Source organism: Eubalaena glacialis, chromosome 8 (assembly GCF_028564815.1).
Source record: "Eubalaena glacialis isolate mEubGla1 chromosome 8, mEubGla1.1.hap2.+ XY, whole genome shotgun sequence".
NCBI classification, from domain to species: Eukaryota; Metazoa; Chordata; class Mammalia; order Artiodactyla; family Balaenidae; genus Eubalaena; species Eubalaena glacialis.
The window spans coordinates 51,849,731-51,866,124 of NC_083723.1; the positions used below are offsets into that span (position 1 = coordinate 51,849,731).

At 38.2% G+C, this 16,394-nt stretch overlaps 2 protein-coding genes across 2 annotated transcripts in view; one reads left to right on the top strand and one right to left on the bottom strand.

Moving 5' to 3' along the window:
* IGF2BP3 (insulin like growth factor 2 mRNA binding protein 3) overlaps positions 1-16,394 on the top strand; it is a 140,835-nt gene that overhangs the window by 16,041 nt on the left and 108,400 nt on the right. The gene's annotated exons all lie outside the window — the stretch shown is intronic.
* On the bottom strand, positions 6,971-7,344 carry LOC133096190 (small ribosomal subunit protein eS26-like). Its single transcript, XM_061197686.1, has one exon. It carries the CDS (start codon positions 7,331-7,333, stop codon positions 6,986-6,988), a length of 348 nt encoding a protein of 115 aa, XP_061053669.1. The 5' UTR covers positions 7,334-7,344; the 3' UTR covers positions 6,971-6,985.

The window sequence follows — 16,394 nt, forward strand, 5'->3', positions numbered from 1 at the left end:
GCAGGAATGGGCACTCAAACGGCTAGAATGTAAATTGGCAAAGACTTGTTGGCATGCCATTTGGGAGTATCTGTTAGAACTTAAAATGTGAATACCCTTCAAGTATCATGGAACACAACCTAGTCTTCATAGTTTTGTGTGGTCTATAGCATAGTTTTAATCAACAGTATTGTAAAGGAGTTGAAATCACTAGGCAGGACTTGGTAAAAAGGTCTTTGGGTGGGAGTCCAAAATATATGCAGATAAACTTTTAAGTTTTGTTATATCACTCATTACATTTTAATAGGTATTATCAGGTAATCTGGAACTTTCACCATTGTCTACTTTCCAAGCAAAGAGGATCCCTAGCCTTAATTTGACTGTCTGGGACATTTTGAATTTACTCATTTTTGAGCTTTAGAGGGTAGATTTTTTTAAAAAAAATTATTTGTTTATTTTTGGCTGCATTGGGTCTTCCTTGCTGCGCGCAGGCTTTCTCTAGTTGCAGCGAGCAGGGGCTACTCTGTTGTGGCACGCGGGCTTCTCACTGCGGTGGCTTCTCTTGTGGAGCACGGGCTCTAGGCTCACGGGCTTCAGTAGTTGTGGCACGTGGGCTCAGTAGTAGTGGCTCCCGGGCTCTAGAGCGCAGGCTCAGTAGTTGTTGTGCACGGGCTTAGTTGCTGCACGGCATGTGGGATCTTCCCAGACCAGAGCTCGAATCCGTGTCCCCTGCATTGGCAGGCGGATTCTTAACCACTGCGCCACCAGGGAAGTCCCAACCCATTACATATTAACAGATTTTTGTAACAAAACAAACTCATCTAAAACCAAAATAAAAATTACGAAAGTGGAATTGCTTTACATATTTGCAAATTTCTTTAATGTTTGACCTAATTGACAGCTGGACACGCATAACTACTTTAACATTCAATTTGTTGCGATATATTGTTTTGATTGAAGTATATGAAGAAAATCTAGCCTCCCACAGATGAACAGTTAGAAAAGGAGAGGAGTATTTTAATAGTCTTTTTAGATGATTCTGGGTATTTTTGTTCCTATACCAAAACTCTGCAAGTGGAAATTTTTTAAAGGTTAGTTGAATTGTGGAATCTGAAATCCTATCAGTAAATTTTTTTGTACTTTGTTACATTAAAATACGTTGGTCTCACGAAGTGAACAAATGCTGTTGGAAAAATGGTGCCAAAAGACTTGCTCAACGCAGGGTTGCCACAAAACTTCCATTTTAAAAATTAAAAAATTTTTAAATTTATTTTTAATTTATTTTTGGCTGCGTTGGGTCTTCGTTGTTGCGTGCGGGATTTCTCTAGTTGCGGTGAGCGGGGGCTACTCTTCGTTGCGGTGCGTGGGCTTCTCATTGTGGTGTCTTCTCTTGTTGTGGAGCACGGGCTCTAGGCGCACGGGCTTCAGTAGTTGTGGCACGTAGGCTCAGTAATTGTGACTCTCGGGCTCTAGAGTGCAGGCTCAGTAGTTATGGCGCACAGGCTTACTTGCTCCTCGGCATGTGGGATCTTCCCGGACCAGGGCTCGAACCCATGTCCCCTGCACTGGCAGGCGGATGCTTAGCCACTGCACCACCAAGGAAGCCCAAATTTAAAAAATTTTTAAATTAAAAAATTTTTTTTTATTGGAGTAAAATTGCTTTACAACGTTGTGTTAGTTTCTGCTGTACAATGAAGTGAATCAGCTATATGTATACCTATATCCTCTGGCTCTTGAACCTCCCTCCCACTCCCCCCATCCCACCCATCTAGGTTATCACAGAGCACCAAGCTGAGCTCCCTGTGCTATACAGCAGGTTCCCACTAGCTATCTGTTTTACACATGGTAGTGTATTTATCTCAAACCTAATCTCCCAATTCATCCCACCCTTCCCTTCCTTGCCTGTGTCCACATGTCTGTTCTCTGCGTCTGTGTCTCAATTCCTGCCCTACAAATAGGTTCATCTGTACCATTTTTCTAGATTCCACATATATGCGTTAATATACAATATTTGTTTTTCTCTTTCTGGCTTATTCACTCTGTATAGCAGACTCTAGGTCCATCCACATCTCTACAAATGACCCAGTTTCGTTCCTTTTTATGGCTGAGTAATATTCCATTGTATATATATGTACCGCATCATCTTTATTCATTCATCTATCGTTGGACATTTAGGTTGTTTCCATGTCCTGACTATTGTAAACTGTGCTGCAATGAACATTGGGGTACATGTGTCCTTTTGAATTACGGTTTTCTCAGGGTATATGCCCAGTAGTGGGATTGCTGGGTCATATGGTAGTTCTATTTTTAGTTTTTTAAGGAACCTCCATACTGTTCCCCATAGTGGCTGTATCAATTTACATTCCCACCAACAGTGCAAGAGGGTTCCCTTTTCTCCACACCCTCTCCAGCATTTATTGTTTCTAGATTTTTTGATGATGGCCATTGTGACTGGTGTGAGGTGATACCTCATTGTAGTTTTGATTTGCGTTTCTCTAATAGTGATGTTGAGCAGCTTTTCATGTGTCTCTTGGCCATCTGTATGTCTTCTTTGGTGAAATGTCTATTTAGGTCTTCCGCCCAGTTTTTAATTGGGTTGTTTGTTTTTTTGATATTGAGCTCCGTGAGCTGTTTGTATATTTTGGAGATTAATCCTTTGTCAGTTGCTTCGTTTGCAAATATTTTCTCCCATTCCGAGGGTTGTTGTTTCATCTTGTTTATGGTTTCCTTTGCTGTGCAAAAGCTTTTAAGTTTCATTAGGGCCCATTTGTTTATTTGTGTTTTTATTTTCATTACTCTAGGAGGTGGGTCAAAAAAGAACTTGTTGTGGTTTATGTCAAAGAGTGTTTTTCCTATGTTTTCCTCTAAGAGTTTTGTGGTGTCCCGTCTAACATTTAGGTCTTTAATCCATTTGGAGTTTATTTTTGTTTATGGTGTTAGGTGGTGTTCTAATTTCATTCTTTTATATGTAGCTGTCCAGTTTTCCCAGCACCACTTATTGAAGAGGCTGTCTTTTCTCCATTGTATGTTCTTGCCTCCTTTGTCATAAATTAGGTGACCATATGTGCGTGGGTTTATCTCTGGGCTTTCTGTCCTGTACCATTGATCTATATTTCTTTTTTGGTACCAATACTATACAATTCCATTAAAAAAAAAAAGGCAATTTAAAAAAAAATCTGCAAAGTGCACTAAAGCAAAGCACAGTAAAACAAACAAACAAAAATCCATTGGTCTCTCTTGCATTTTTATCCCGAAGTATTGGGAAACTGTCAAAGCTCAAGGTGGTAGATATTTTTGCTGAAATTCTGATTTTTACTTAAAAGCTTAAATTCAGTCATTGGCAACAAATGCTGTTAGTTTTTCTTGAATTAACTGGTTGATTTTGTTCTCTTTTGAGAAAGTGTCCACCAGACATTCAATCTTAAATAACCACAGTTAGTGTATAGCTCTTTCAAGTAAAAATGGCGCTCCGTGAAAAAAAGTGGCTGGTTCACTCTTGCACAGTGCTTTTTCTGCAGACAACCATATTAGGTAGCCCAAGTGCTTCATGTGTACTGCCCTTCTCTTCACATAGATATTAACAGGATGTGTACTCAAGGGTTATTTAAGAAAATTAATAATTTTTACTGTTTCATTAAGGACATTTAAAAATGAAATGAATTAACTTTTACTGCAAGTGCCGGTGAAGAATACAGTGATTATGAGTACCACAGGTTAGTGCCATTGCCTTGATTCACGCTAAGGTGCCAGCCAGTTTACCCACCATTGTTTTCGCACCATCAGGGCAAATGTCCACACAGTGAAAGAGGCAAATAACATCTTAGTAGTATTATAGAAATAGTTTTGACTTCTTGGACCTCTTTGAAAATGTCTCAGGGGACCCCCTCCTGCCCAGGAGTCCACATGCTGTATGTTGGGAATTGCTGCTCTACAGTAATGTGATGTTTGAAATTATTTGGATTAGGTATTCCTGTGAATGTGTATTTACATCATAACACAACAGATGGCAAGAGCAACTGAGGATTTTATTCAACTCCATGGCATGTTAGCCTTGAGAGGGAATTTTACACAAGTCAGTTTGTGAAAAACAGGTGTGGGAAGAGAAAAAAATACAAATGGAAAAAAAATATAAGAAACTAAACACAAAAGAGAAATCTAGGTGTATAAAAGACAAATAGGGAGCATTTCAATGTGCATGAGCAAAATGAAGTGAGTTTGGGCGTTTGGGCAGCCACAGTTAGGCTTTAAGTTCCTCAAACCAAAGAGAACCCTACATGATGACTACAAGTCTTGCCTAAGAAAATGAACGGCCTTCAGTACCTTCAGTATGATAACCTTTGGTTATTCCTAAAATGTTAAAGAAAACTGACTAGAATCTAAGAGCACCATCAAAGTTTCATTTGACAGTTTAGATGTTTTGAGGCTGGAAGCTTGTGCTGATTCATTGTATTTGTAAGGATGGCCAAGTAAAGAGTCAAGCCTCTGACACATTTCAGGCAGCTTTCCTTGCCCTACGTAAGTTAGTTAAATTTAGAAAATAACTACTTTTGTTCCTATCTCAGGAGAAGTAGTTTTCTTCTCTTAGGTAATGATTTTTTAAAAAAATTTATTTAATTAATTTATTTATTTTTGGCTGCGTTGGGTCTTTGTTGCTGCACGCGGGCTTTCTCTAGTTGCCGCGTGCGGGGGATACTCTTCGTTGCGGTGCTCAGGCTTCTCATTGCGGTGGCTTCTCTTGTTGCGGAGCACAGGCTCTAGGTGCGCGGGCTTCAGTAGTTGTGGTGCGCGGGCTTCAGTAGTTGTGGTGCGCAGGTTCAGTAGTTGTGGCTCACGGGCTCTAGAACGCAGGCTTTGTAGCTGTGGTGCATGGGCTTAGTTGCTCCGCGGCGTGTGGGATCTTCCCAGACCAGGGCTCGAACCCGTGTCCCCTGCATTGGCAGGTGGATTCTTTTTTTTTTTTAAGGTCATTCTTTATATATTTATTTATTTATTTTTGGCTGCGTTGGGTCCTTGTTGCTGCATGCAGGCTTTCTCTAGTTGCGGTGAGCGGGGGCTACTCTTCGTTGTGGTGCGTGGGCTTCTCATTGCGGTGGCTTCTCTTGTTGCAGAGCATGGACTCTAGGCACACAGGCTCAGTAGTTGTGGCACACGGGCTTAGTTGCTCCGCGGCATGTGGGATCTTCCCGGACCAGGCTCGAACCCGTGTCCCTTGCATTGGCAGGCGGCTTCTGAACCACTGCACCACAAGGGAAGTCCCTGGCAGGTGGATTCTTAACCACTGCACCACCAGGGAAGCCCCTAGGCAATGATTCTTTTCAAGAATTAAATACAACAATGACCTTTCAAGGTATTTCACAAGTCTTTTCCATTCCTTATATTTTTATTGGTTTGAGAAAGCTTGGTAGCTTGCCATTAAGTTTTCTTTTTTAAATGGCTTTGTTTTGCTGATCTTGGCAGTTTTTAAATGATCCATTCAACAAATTGTTGAGTGTTTATTACATGCCAGCTACTGCTTTAGGTTCTTGGGAGACAGAAGTGAACAGAAGACAAGAACTTGCTCTCATGAAGCTTAGGGTCTAGGACTGCGCTGCCCACTAGGGCAGCCACTGGCCACGTGTGGCTATCAAGGAGTCAAAATGTGGCTAGTCCAAACTGAGATGTCTATGTGTAAAATACACACTGGATTTTGAAGACTTGGTTCAAAAAGAGAATATAAAATATCTCATGGATATTATATTATAATCTACCTATTTATAGGTAAATTATAATGTAATATAACGTATATTTTCAGTTTGTGGAAAAACAGGTGTGGGAAGAGAAAAATAACTGGAAAAAATGTTCCTGTTTAATCTTAGATCTGTTGGTGAGTGGTGTGCATACTAAAACCAAATGGATCTTAAACTATTTTTTTTTTGAGATACTGTATTGTATACAGAACACCCACAAGAATAGAGCAAAACTTGTTTTTTCTATGGTAATTTAAAAAGTTGGAAGATTAAAAAAAAAAACATAGTATACATGGCAAAGTTTAAACCATAAAAATGATTAAAATGATTGAAATGATCTTTTTCTCCTTCCCCAAATGCACCCACTTTGTAGTTTCTTGTGGTTTTGTTGTTGTTGGGGAGGAGACTTGTATACGTACACAAGAATCTACGATTGCATACTTTTTAGAAAAGTATAGTTTAGTTCTGCCCCTTACCATTTTGAAGTTTTAAAGAGCAGTTTTAAAGGTGCTTTGGAAGCTGGGAGGGGGGAAAATCGTGATAATATAGTATGTTCAATACTATTAAAATAGTGGAGTGTTGAGTTAGAGTAAAGTATATTTACCCATATCTGGGCTGCAGATTCATTAAAGCTTGTTTAAATGTGTTTGTTATGAATAGAATATTAACAGTATGTTACGTTTCATTATTAGTACTTGTTATAGATTATTCTAATTTTCTGAAAACTCCAGCATGTGGTTTATCCCATCATCAGTTACAGAATGAAGAAATGTGTTGTGCAATGTTAAACCAAAAATTAGGAAAGAACAAAAAACCCACCAAACCTCTGAAAAACCTCAGAGTAGTCCTTTTAAATAGCATGTACATAATGTATTAGATTAACTGGAACTAGTTCAGTGCTCTAAATTTAATTCTGATTCCCCCCCCCCAACATTTTTGTTTGTAAAAATTTCTTTAAAAATCTTTAAAACCTTTAATTTTACTTTTAATGTTTTAGTTTTTTCTTCTTTTAAAATGGTGTTCTTAAACTGCTTTTTTGGATTCCCAAACGGCTGTTTATTTTTAAAGTTAGGGTTTTTACAGAGAAAACTTATCAAAATACTCTGGAAAATACTGAAACTGATTTGTAAGTTAAAAGATAATAGTTCAGGATTTTAAAGAAGGAAATTAGTTTTAGTTTTTTTTTTTGTTTTTTTTTGTTTTTTTTTTTTAAAGTATAATTTCCACTTTATTGTCTTTCCAGGGAACAGTATTTCTTTAGTCTTTAAGGACTTAGCTCCTTACATGGGCTTTGGTGGAGGTTGTGGGGCAGCACCAGCAGGTCTAAATCGGGGTGGAGGTGTTCGGTCCTTCCGGGCTTCCCGAGAACGATTCCTGACTACCTTGCTGTGAATGGCACAACTCACGCAGTAATGCAGTTTCACATACAGCTTGGGAAGCACATAGGCGTCGAAAACACTCGCTTCTGAAATGTCCCTGACGGCTGCGGCCTCTACGATGTTCCGAATGACGAACTTCTTAATAGCCTTATCCTTGGGCACGCAACGGGCACAGTTGGTACAGCGAATAGGCTGCACGTGGCCGCGGCCCTTTTTGGCACGACCATTGTTCCTTCTTTTCTTGGTCATCTTGGAAGCGAAGAGGCCTAGTTTTAGTTTTTAAACTGTTAATATAAATATTTTAAAGTGAAGTTACATTAATGAATTTTTCACAAATGAAATAATGATGTGTTTTAATTCCAAATGGAAGTCTAAGACATTTAGTGAACATCAGTCTGGCTGATTCTGAATTTATAGACTTGTTTAATAGGTCTTAAATAAACTACATAATTAAAAATGTTACTAAGCATCTCATAATAGAATTATAGCTAGTAATTCATTACTGCATAATATATCTAAGATTAGTTGTCTTGTATTTTAAACAATTTATTAAGTTTATTTTAAAATATTACTGTTTATACTGTCTAAATATGTAGATCTGACACATTTTAGTTTTGCTTATGTTAGCTTTTCATATGGGTATTAGTATTTAACTTTTTCAAAACAAGTTTTAAATTTTATTAATTTAAATTTTAACTTAAATTAATTAAAATTAATAAAATTAATTAAAATTAAAATTTCACTAAACTGCTTCTGAATGGTTTGGTCAGATATAAAATTCTAGTTAGCTAGTTTCATTGTAATTTTTAATTTGGTTTAAATACTGCCACTCTAAATCTCTATATTTATCAAAGGACTAGATGGATATTTTTATAACATCAGAATACGTAAAACAAATATTTAACTTTTGATTAAATTTGAAACACTAAAACCTTTCAGAATCTGGAATTGGTCTCAGCAAAGTCTGAGTTTGTGTATGTATATTTCTTGTTATTCCAATAATGAAGAAAACACAAAAAATGCTAAGAATTGAGATATTTGAAAATAAAGTTTTAAATTACTGATTGCGCAAAACTTAAAAATTTCCAAGATGCCTTTAATCCAGAGCCAACTGATAATAAATCTTCTTCAAGAGATTGCATTTTAAAACTTCTGTGGCTAATTTGCAGTTTTGTTTTCTTTCAACTTATCTGTTGAGTCCTGCCAATGACCAGTGTGCCCAGGTGCCAGAGAGACAGGAAAGCGTTAACTTAAAATTTTGAAAGAGATTAACATTTAATTAATTTATTTATTTTAAAATTTATTTTATTTATTTATTTTTGGCTGCGTTGGGTCTTCGTTGCTCTGTGCGGTCTTTCTCTAGTTGCGGCGAGTGGGGGCAACTCTTCATTGTGGTGCGCAGGCTTCTCATTGCGGTGGCTTCTCTTGTTGTGGCTCACGGGCTCTAGAGCGCAGGCTCAGTAGTTGTGGTGTACGGGCTTAGTTGCTCCACGGCATGTGGGATCTTTCCGGACCAGGGCTCAAACCCGTGTTCCCTGCATTGGCAGGCGGATTCTTAACCACTGCGCCACCAGGGAAGCCCGCGATTAACATTTAATAGTAATCTTATTCAATTAAGAAAGCAAATTTATGAGAATGATATGTACATTAACATTTTTAGCTATTGTCGTAATTGGCAGTAACTTTAAATGCATAGCTGGGCTGAGTTTTTCAGACGGTCTGCTTAGGTAATTTGCAGTTTCTGGAAGACATGAGAGCTGTTAAGATTCTGAAATTATATATATATATCTATATATAGAGAGATATATTTAATCTACAGAATTTTAAGGTATGTGTGTTGTTACAAGTAAATCAGATGTGGTTCTGGTTGGTTGTTTTGAAGCTATTTGTTTGACCTCATAACTGTTATGACTGAATTTATAGGCTCTTGGAAAGATAGACCAAGCTGCATATGTAGTATTTTTCCTGTTGCTTTTTATGCTTGTATGAGAATGAAGATAGAATTCTGTAGCTAGTTTTAAAAATTTACCCACGACATATTTAAAGCCTTCCCAAGTCCCCAAATACCTGAAGTTATAAACATAGGAGTAAATAACTATTTTAATGACGTCCAGCAGATAAATCTATAGGGAAGGTATTTACGATCCCGAATACTTGTAACTTTTTTTTTTTTTTGGTCTCACCGCGGGGTCTTGTGGGATCTTAATTCATCCACCAGGGGTTGAACCCAGGCCCTCGGCAGTGAGAGCGAGGAGTCCCAAGCACTGGACCGCCAGGGAATTCCCGGTAACTGATACTCTTACGTTTAAGATGTGTTCCGGATTTCGTCATCAGTAGAACATGCTAAATGTAGCTGTATGTGTATGATGTAGAACCTCTTAGAAAAAAAAGTTAAAACTTTGACCTAGGTCTTTCCCCAGCCCTTCTGAAGCCTGTGTTAAAAACAACAACAAAAACAAAAAAACCTGATAACGTGAACAGATGGTGGTGAGAGATGTGTCAGATTCCGGGTGTGCTGCCCCCTGGTGGACGATCTGTCCCTATCGCTTAGGTTTCTGCACTTGTTTCTACAAGTCCGTCTTTAGGCAATTAATTAAAGTGCTTGGCTGTTTAACACGTTCTTAAGTGTTGTGAAAATGCATAAGTTTTTATTTCAACATTTTTACAAGGTGTTAAGTCTAAAGTCCAGCCCACTAAAATTTAATGTCCTGTACAGATTGTTAATGACAGATTCAGATGGTTTTTCTGATAGTAAAGCTTTCAAAAGGGTTACAACATTTTGGAAGGTGGGGAGAAAGGGCCATTTTAAACTCTTGGTGTCTGTGTTATAGAGAAAGCCTGAGGGCAGGTAGGTGAGTTCCAGATACACTTGAGGGTAATTACTCTGCAAAGGTGAGAGCCTTTTATACCTTTTGGTGCTCAGTGTACTCTCTCCTTTTGGCTTATGTTAAACTTTTTGGCCAATCATATCTATATAATAAAGATGACCAGGAGTTTCTTCCTTTGAGAGACTTGTGTCCTCCATGGGCATGGAGATGTTAGTCATACTGTGTTTTTGTGTATAATGATAGTGCAAGATTATCTGCAAAGTCTAGTATGGTTATATCTTGGAAGAAAAGAGTTGAGTTGTCTTTGATGAGGAATGTCAGAGATATTTGGATTAAACTTATATATCTTTGTTTTCTTGCTACATGACAAACCACTATATATAAAATAAACAACAAGGTCCTACTGTATAGCACAGGGAACTATATTCAATATCTTGTAATATCCTATAATGAAAAAGAATATGAAAAATAATATGTATAACTGAATCACTTTGCTGTACACCAGAAACTAACAACAGTGTAAATCAACTATACTTCAATTAAAAAAACACCCAAATCAGAAAAAAAAATTCTTCAATTACATAAAACAGAATTTTCATACTGATTCTCTTGCAAGCAATAACAATTGTTATTTTATTTGCTTGATTATACAAAATATTAAAATTAGAAATATAAACCATGTGAATTGTATAACTCTACTTCTTGGAAACAAGAAGGCATCTAAACTTCATTGTTCAAACTGTCAGGTGTACTGGGATTGTTGTAGTTGCTAAAGTTGATGAGAAGATGATATAACTTGATAATGACCAACTGCAACTTTCTCACTTAAAAAAACAAAACAAAAAAACAAATCCAAGGATTTGTCTTGGGTAAGGACCACGTCCAGGTATCAGTAATATGAAATAAAACGTTAATATAGAGATATCCCTATGTTCGAAATACAGCACTTTTAAAAATTTAGTCCTCTTAAAACACCTCTTCTTGCAGATATAGTTTACTTAGTGATGGAGACTTTTATGTGGAAAATAAGTATTCCATATAAAATGTTGTATGATCCTGAAATTACCTTGATAAATAGAAATAAAATTCAATTAATCAGTTTTGCCTTTGAGTATCAAGTATTAAAAAGTAGCAGGTGAAATTAATACTTTATACAACCTAATCTAGAACTTTAAATTTTTTAACATGTGATCAGTATAAAAATTGTTGAGAAATCTTATTATACTCCTATTTTTGTACTGTCTTTAAAATCTGTTACATATGTTGCAATCATAGAACAATTCAGTTTGGACTGGGCTAGCCACACTTGAAGTGCTCAGTAGCCTCATGTGACCAGTGAATATTCCATTGGACAGAGCAGTTTTAAGATACACAGCTTGTGGGACTTCCCTGGTGGCGCAGTGGTTAAGAATCCACCTGCTAATGCAGGGGACACCGGTTTGAGCCCTAGTCCGGGAATATCCCACATGCCGCAGAGCAACTGAGCCTGTGAGCCACAACTACTGAGCCCACATGCCACAACTACTGAAGCCCGCGCGCCTAGAGCCCGTGTTCTGCAACAAAGAGAAGCCACTGCAATGAGAAGCCCGTGCACTGCAATGAAGAGTAGCCCCTGCTCCCTGCAACTAGAGAAAGACTGCGTGCAGCAACGAAGACCCAATGCAGCCATAAATAAATAAATAAATAAATAAATAAATAAATAAATAAATAAGTTTATTTTAAAAAAAAGATACACTGCTTGTAAAGTCACTTGTTAAAAAATATGATGAGTCTTGCTGGGAAAAAATGTAATGGTATTTATAAAATTAGTTTAACTGTGTGAAAACATGGGAATGATTATTTTTTAGTTTGACTCAAATATATTAGAGGTTTTGTATCTTAGTACTTCATTCCCTTGTGACCACCCTAATTTTCAAGGAATATATATGTATTTGCTATATTGTGTTAATGTTACACTTTTGAAAGAGTCATACAGGCACTGGGTCTTTTATTTAAATAGACACTGTCTCTGATGTTCAACTACATGCATTTCTGTGGTTGGTTGAAATACTTATGGTGACTTTTCTGGTTAAAGACACATTTTCAGATTCTCAGTGTGAAGACTAGAGAAATCTTTTGGTTATTCAAAAGGATCAGTTTGTGTCCTATTAATTCAACTATTATTTTTCAAAGTGATCTGTCATCTTGCCTTGCACATATCCTAATGAAGGTCAAGAACTTTATATTCCTCCGTTGAAGGGACATGTAGTCTCCTACAAGAAAAAGAGATAGCAGTGCATATTTGCAGGCATTAGTAATAAGATCAGCACGTAGAAGAACATTCAGCCTTTCCTGAACTCTACCAAGTTTCCATCCATACACTTAGGGCTGTCAGACTGTTCTACATAGATGAAGATGAGAGTGTGCACCTTTAAAAGATAAATACTTCTGTTTTACTTAGTGGGACATGGATATTATTCCCATGAAGATGTGGGAGCTGAGGGATGACAGAAAAATCACCTTGGATTCTCACTTAGAACTGTAATGTTAAAAGAGACTTTTGTTTCTTTATTCCTTGTTGAAGCATTGTTGAGTAATTGCCTGTTATGAACCAGGAAATCTGCTAAGCACTGGAGTATACAGTAGTGAATAAGGTAGAAATGACTTGGCCTTCATGGGGCTTGCCCTGTTAAATAGACCTCAGCGGCCACCAAACTTAAGTGTGTGTGAAACCACATTTCCCTGCCCCATCCCCAGAGACTCTGATTTAGGAGGTCTGTATTAGGGCCTGGGCATTTTCATTTTAAGTAAGCCCTCCTGGTGATTCTAATGTAGATGCTCCTTAGACCACCCTTGGAATAACATCTCTTTATTTTTAAATTTTATTGAAGTATAGTTAATTTACAATGTGTTAATTTTTGCTGTACAGCAAAGTGATTCAGTTATACATGAATATATTCTTTTTCGTATTTTTCATTATGGTTTATCACAGGATACAGAATATAGTTCCCAGTGCTATACAACAGGACCTTTTTGTTTATCCATCCTATATATAATAGTTTGCATCTGCTAATCCCAACCTCCCAACTTTCCCTCCCTCACCCGCTTTCCCTCTTAGGAACCACAAGTCTGTTCTCTATATTTGTGAGTCTGTTTTTGATATTTTATTTATTTATTTTTGGCTGCGTTGGGTCTTCGTTGCTATGCGTGGGCTTTCTCTAGTTGCGGTGAGCGGGGGCTATTCTTGGTTGCGGTGCGCGGGCTTCGCATTGCTGCGGCTTCTCTTGTTGCGGAGCGCGGGCTCTAGGTGCGTGGGCTTCAGTAGTTGTGGCACGCGGGCTCAGTAATTGTGGCTCGTGGGCTCTATAGCTCAGGCTAAGTAGTTGTGGCGCACGGGCTTAGTTGCTCCGTGGCATGTGGGATCTTCCCCGACCAGGGCTCAAGCCCGTGTCGCCTGCATTGGCCAGCGGATTCTTAACCACTGCGCCACTAGGGAAGTTCTGCGAACGCAGTCTTAACCACCGGACCACCAGGGAAGTCCCCGGTGCAATGAGTTTTGAAAGCTATATATACCTGTGAAAGTACACCCACTATCAAGATGTGGAACACTTCTATCCTTGACGTAATATATATATATATATATATATATATATATATGTTTTGCAGGGGTACTTTTTTTTTTTCCTTTGAGCTTATCCCTTTTACCTGGACATTTGGGTTCTTCCCAGTTTTACCTGTTTACAAACTTATAGCTAAGTTTTTGAGTCTGTTGCAGCTTTACCTAGAGAGAGACTGTAAAGAGGAGAATGCTTGAGAGGCTGCATTTCTAGTCTGAGGATTTGATAAGAGACTGCCGAGTCAGTCATGAGGCAGGGTTATGCCAGTTGACGCTTATCACCAGCAATCTGAAATGCATCATTTCCCCTGGTATTCATCTACTTGGAGTATTCTGCTTTAAAAAAAAAATTGAGGTTGACCTTTTAAGGACCTAATTCTTAACTGTATAAAACAAGCAAGGATAGATATAATTACAGTATTGAATATTGCAATTAGTACAAGTAATCGTATTGAATTTGGCCAGGTTGAACTTCCTCTTTGGGCATAGTTTGTGTTGGTTGGGCACAGCTAAGAATGAAAATCTGCAGCCAGTTCAGAGTGCCGGCAAGTGACAGGTTGAAGAGGCCAGGCCATACTGCTCTCAGTCCAGAGGCTTGTCTTTTTATTTGAAAATGACCAGTACACATATGGACCATGTGTCACAGCTCTTCGTGTAAGAGATCAAGGCTAAGAGGAAAATGTTAGAAGTTAAGTTAGACTTGGTTTTCTCTTCCTGTCTTCAGCTGGTATTAGCTGTGTTAGATCATGATCCAAGCCTCGGCTTCTTTATATCTGTGAAGTGGGAAAGTGGTGATTCTCTTGATTTGTATAAGTGATAGTAGAAAGAAAGAAAGGAGAGATGGCCTTTTGGGAGAAACAAGAGAAAGAAAATGAACATTTAGGACTTACAGGTGGTTTGGATGGAAGGTTGCAAGTCTATACACTTGTATGTCTTGCACTACGACTTAGCATGAAATGACTAGCTTTAAGGGCCTAGGTGCCAGTGTATACAATTTTCATAATATCTTGAGCCAGTTGAATTAGCTGAGTTTCCAGCATAGTTGGCTTTCTTGGTATTCATATGTAACCTTGTCCATTTAATGTCAATATTGAGTTTTAGTATGTGAATTGATTGTATGGTTTAAAGCTGTGGAGCAAAGTGAAAATTTTGCTTGAGATTGGCATATCTTTGACCTTTGGGTTTAACACGCAACCTGTAATTTTTCTGAAGTTTTTTTGATAATGGTTACGTTATTGGTTGGATTATAAGTGAAATCAGTAAGATGGAATATAGTTAGGAGGATAGACTGTGGACCCAGAATGCCAAGAGCTGGATTCTGACCCTCCCACTCATTAGCAGGGTGTGTTTGGGCAAGATAAACTTGTGCTTTTGTCTTCGAATCTATAAAATGCTGACTGGGAGGGTTACATGAGATAACAGACATTGTCTTAGGCAGTTTGGGCTGCTGTAATAAAATCTCATAGACTGGATGGCTTAACAGATGTTTATTTCTCACAGTTCTGGAGGCTGGGAAGTCCAAGGTCAAGGTGCACGCAGATTCTTTGGGTTCTTGCTGACGCCCCGTTCTTGGCTTATATAGACAGATGCCTTCTTGCTGTGAGGTCACATAATCTTTCCTCAGTGTGTGCAGTGAACAGAGCCCTGGTCTCTCTTCTTAGAAAAACAGTAATCCCATTATTGGGGCTCCATGCTTATGTCCTCACATTAGCCTAAACACTTCCCAAAGTCCCCATCTCCTAACAGCATCACATTGGGGGATAGGGCTGCAACATATGAATTTTTTGGGGGGAGGACATAAACATTCAGTCCATAACAGACATAAAGCATTTTCTTGTTTATATTCTTATTTATACCTGGTGTCAAGCTTTAATGTGGAAAAAAGAGGTAAATATCAAAGACTTTTGGCAAAAACTTAGTGATCTAAAATTTGAATTGAAAATAACAGTTGGCCCTCCGTATCCATGGGTTCTGCATCCGTGGATTCAACCCACTGTGGATGAAAAATAATTGGGGGAAAAAAATCCAGAAAGTTCCATAGGGCAAAACTTGAATTTGCCTTTTGGGGGCAACTATTTACATCTCATTTATATTGTATTTACACCTATTTACATAGCATTTACATTGCATTAGGTATTATAAGTAATCTAGAGATGATTTAAAGTATATGGGATACTACCCATTTTATATAAGGCACTTGAGCATCCGTGGATTTTGGTATCTGAGGGGCTTCTGGAACTAATCCCCTGTGAATTTGGAAGGATGACTGTAATCACCATGGACACATGGTTTATTTCTCTCTCAAACAAAATGGGTATTGTCTAGCTCTGGCCTAGGAGTGATAACCAGCCCAATAGCAGTGAGCACGCAGGTTGTGTCTCGTTGTATTATTTCTGACTAAAAGGAACCAGTGCTCCATGTAGATGAAACTGGTTGCAGATGGGGGCAGGAAGTGTACAAGTTGAACCTGGATTATCATAACAGAAAGCAAAAAAGCTCTCAAAGATTGCTGGGGTCATTTCAAAAGATACAGGACCAGTGTGAAGAGGCCTCCACTGATTAGCCAAAGATGGGGCAATTTGAGCATCAAAAGGAATTAATGCAGTGGGTTGATACACACAAAATATTTGGGAATCCATAATGTTACGGGAAAAAAAAAGCATTTGGTCATCTTTGGACAACGCCAGGGGACCAACTCATTCTGAAAAGTTTGAAATAATGATGTCTTTGAACTCCTGAAAGAAGACATTGAAATGAGGATTTGCATGAAGCTGGTTTATTTTGGAGATGGTTTCAAGAAGCAAGAGTGAGGGAATGGGGAGAGTGAAATGGGGGTTTAGGACAAGCCAATGAAGGGCACTTTATTGAAGTTGCCATAAGGAACTAG

Excerpts from the sequence above, each read along its gene's own strand:
- LOC133096190 (XM_061197686.1), bottom strand. The coding sequence starts at position 7,333 with ATGACCAAGAAAAGAAGGAACAATGGTCGTGCCAAAAAGGGCCGCGGC.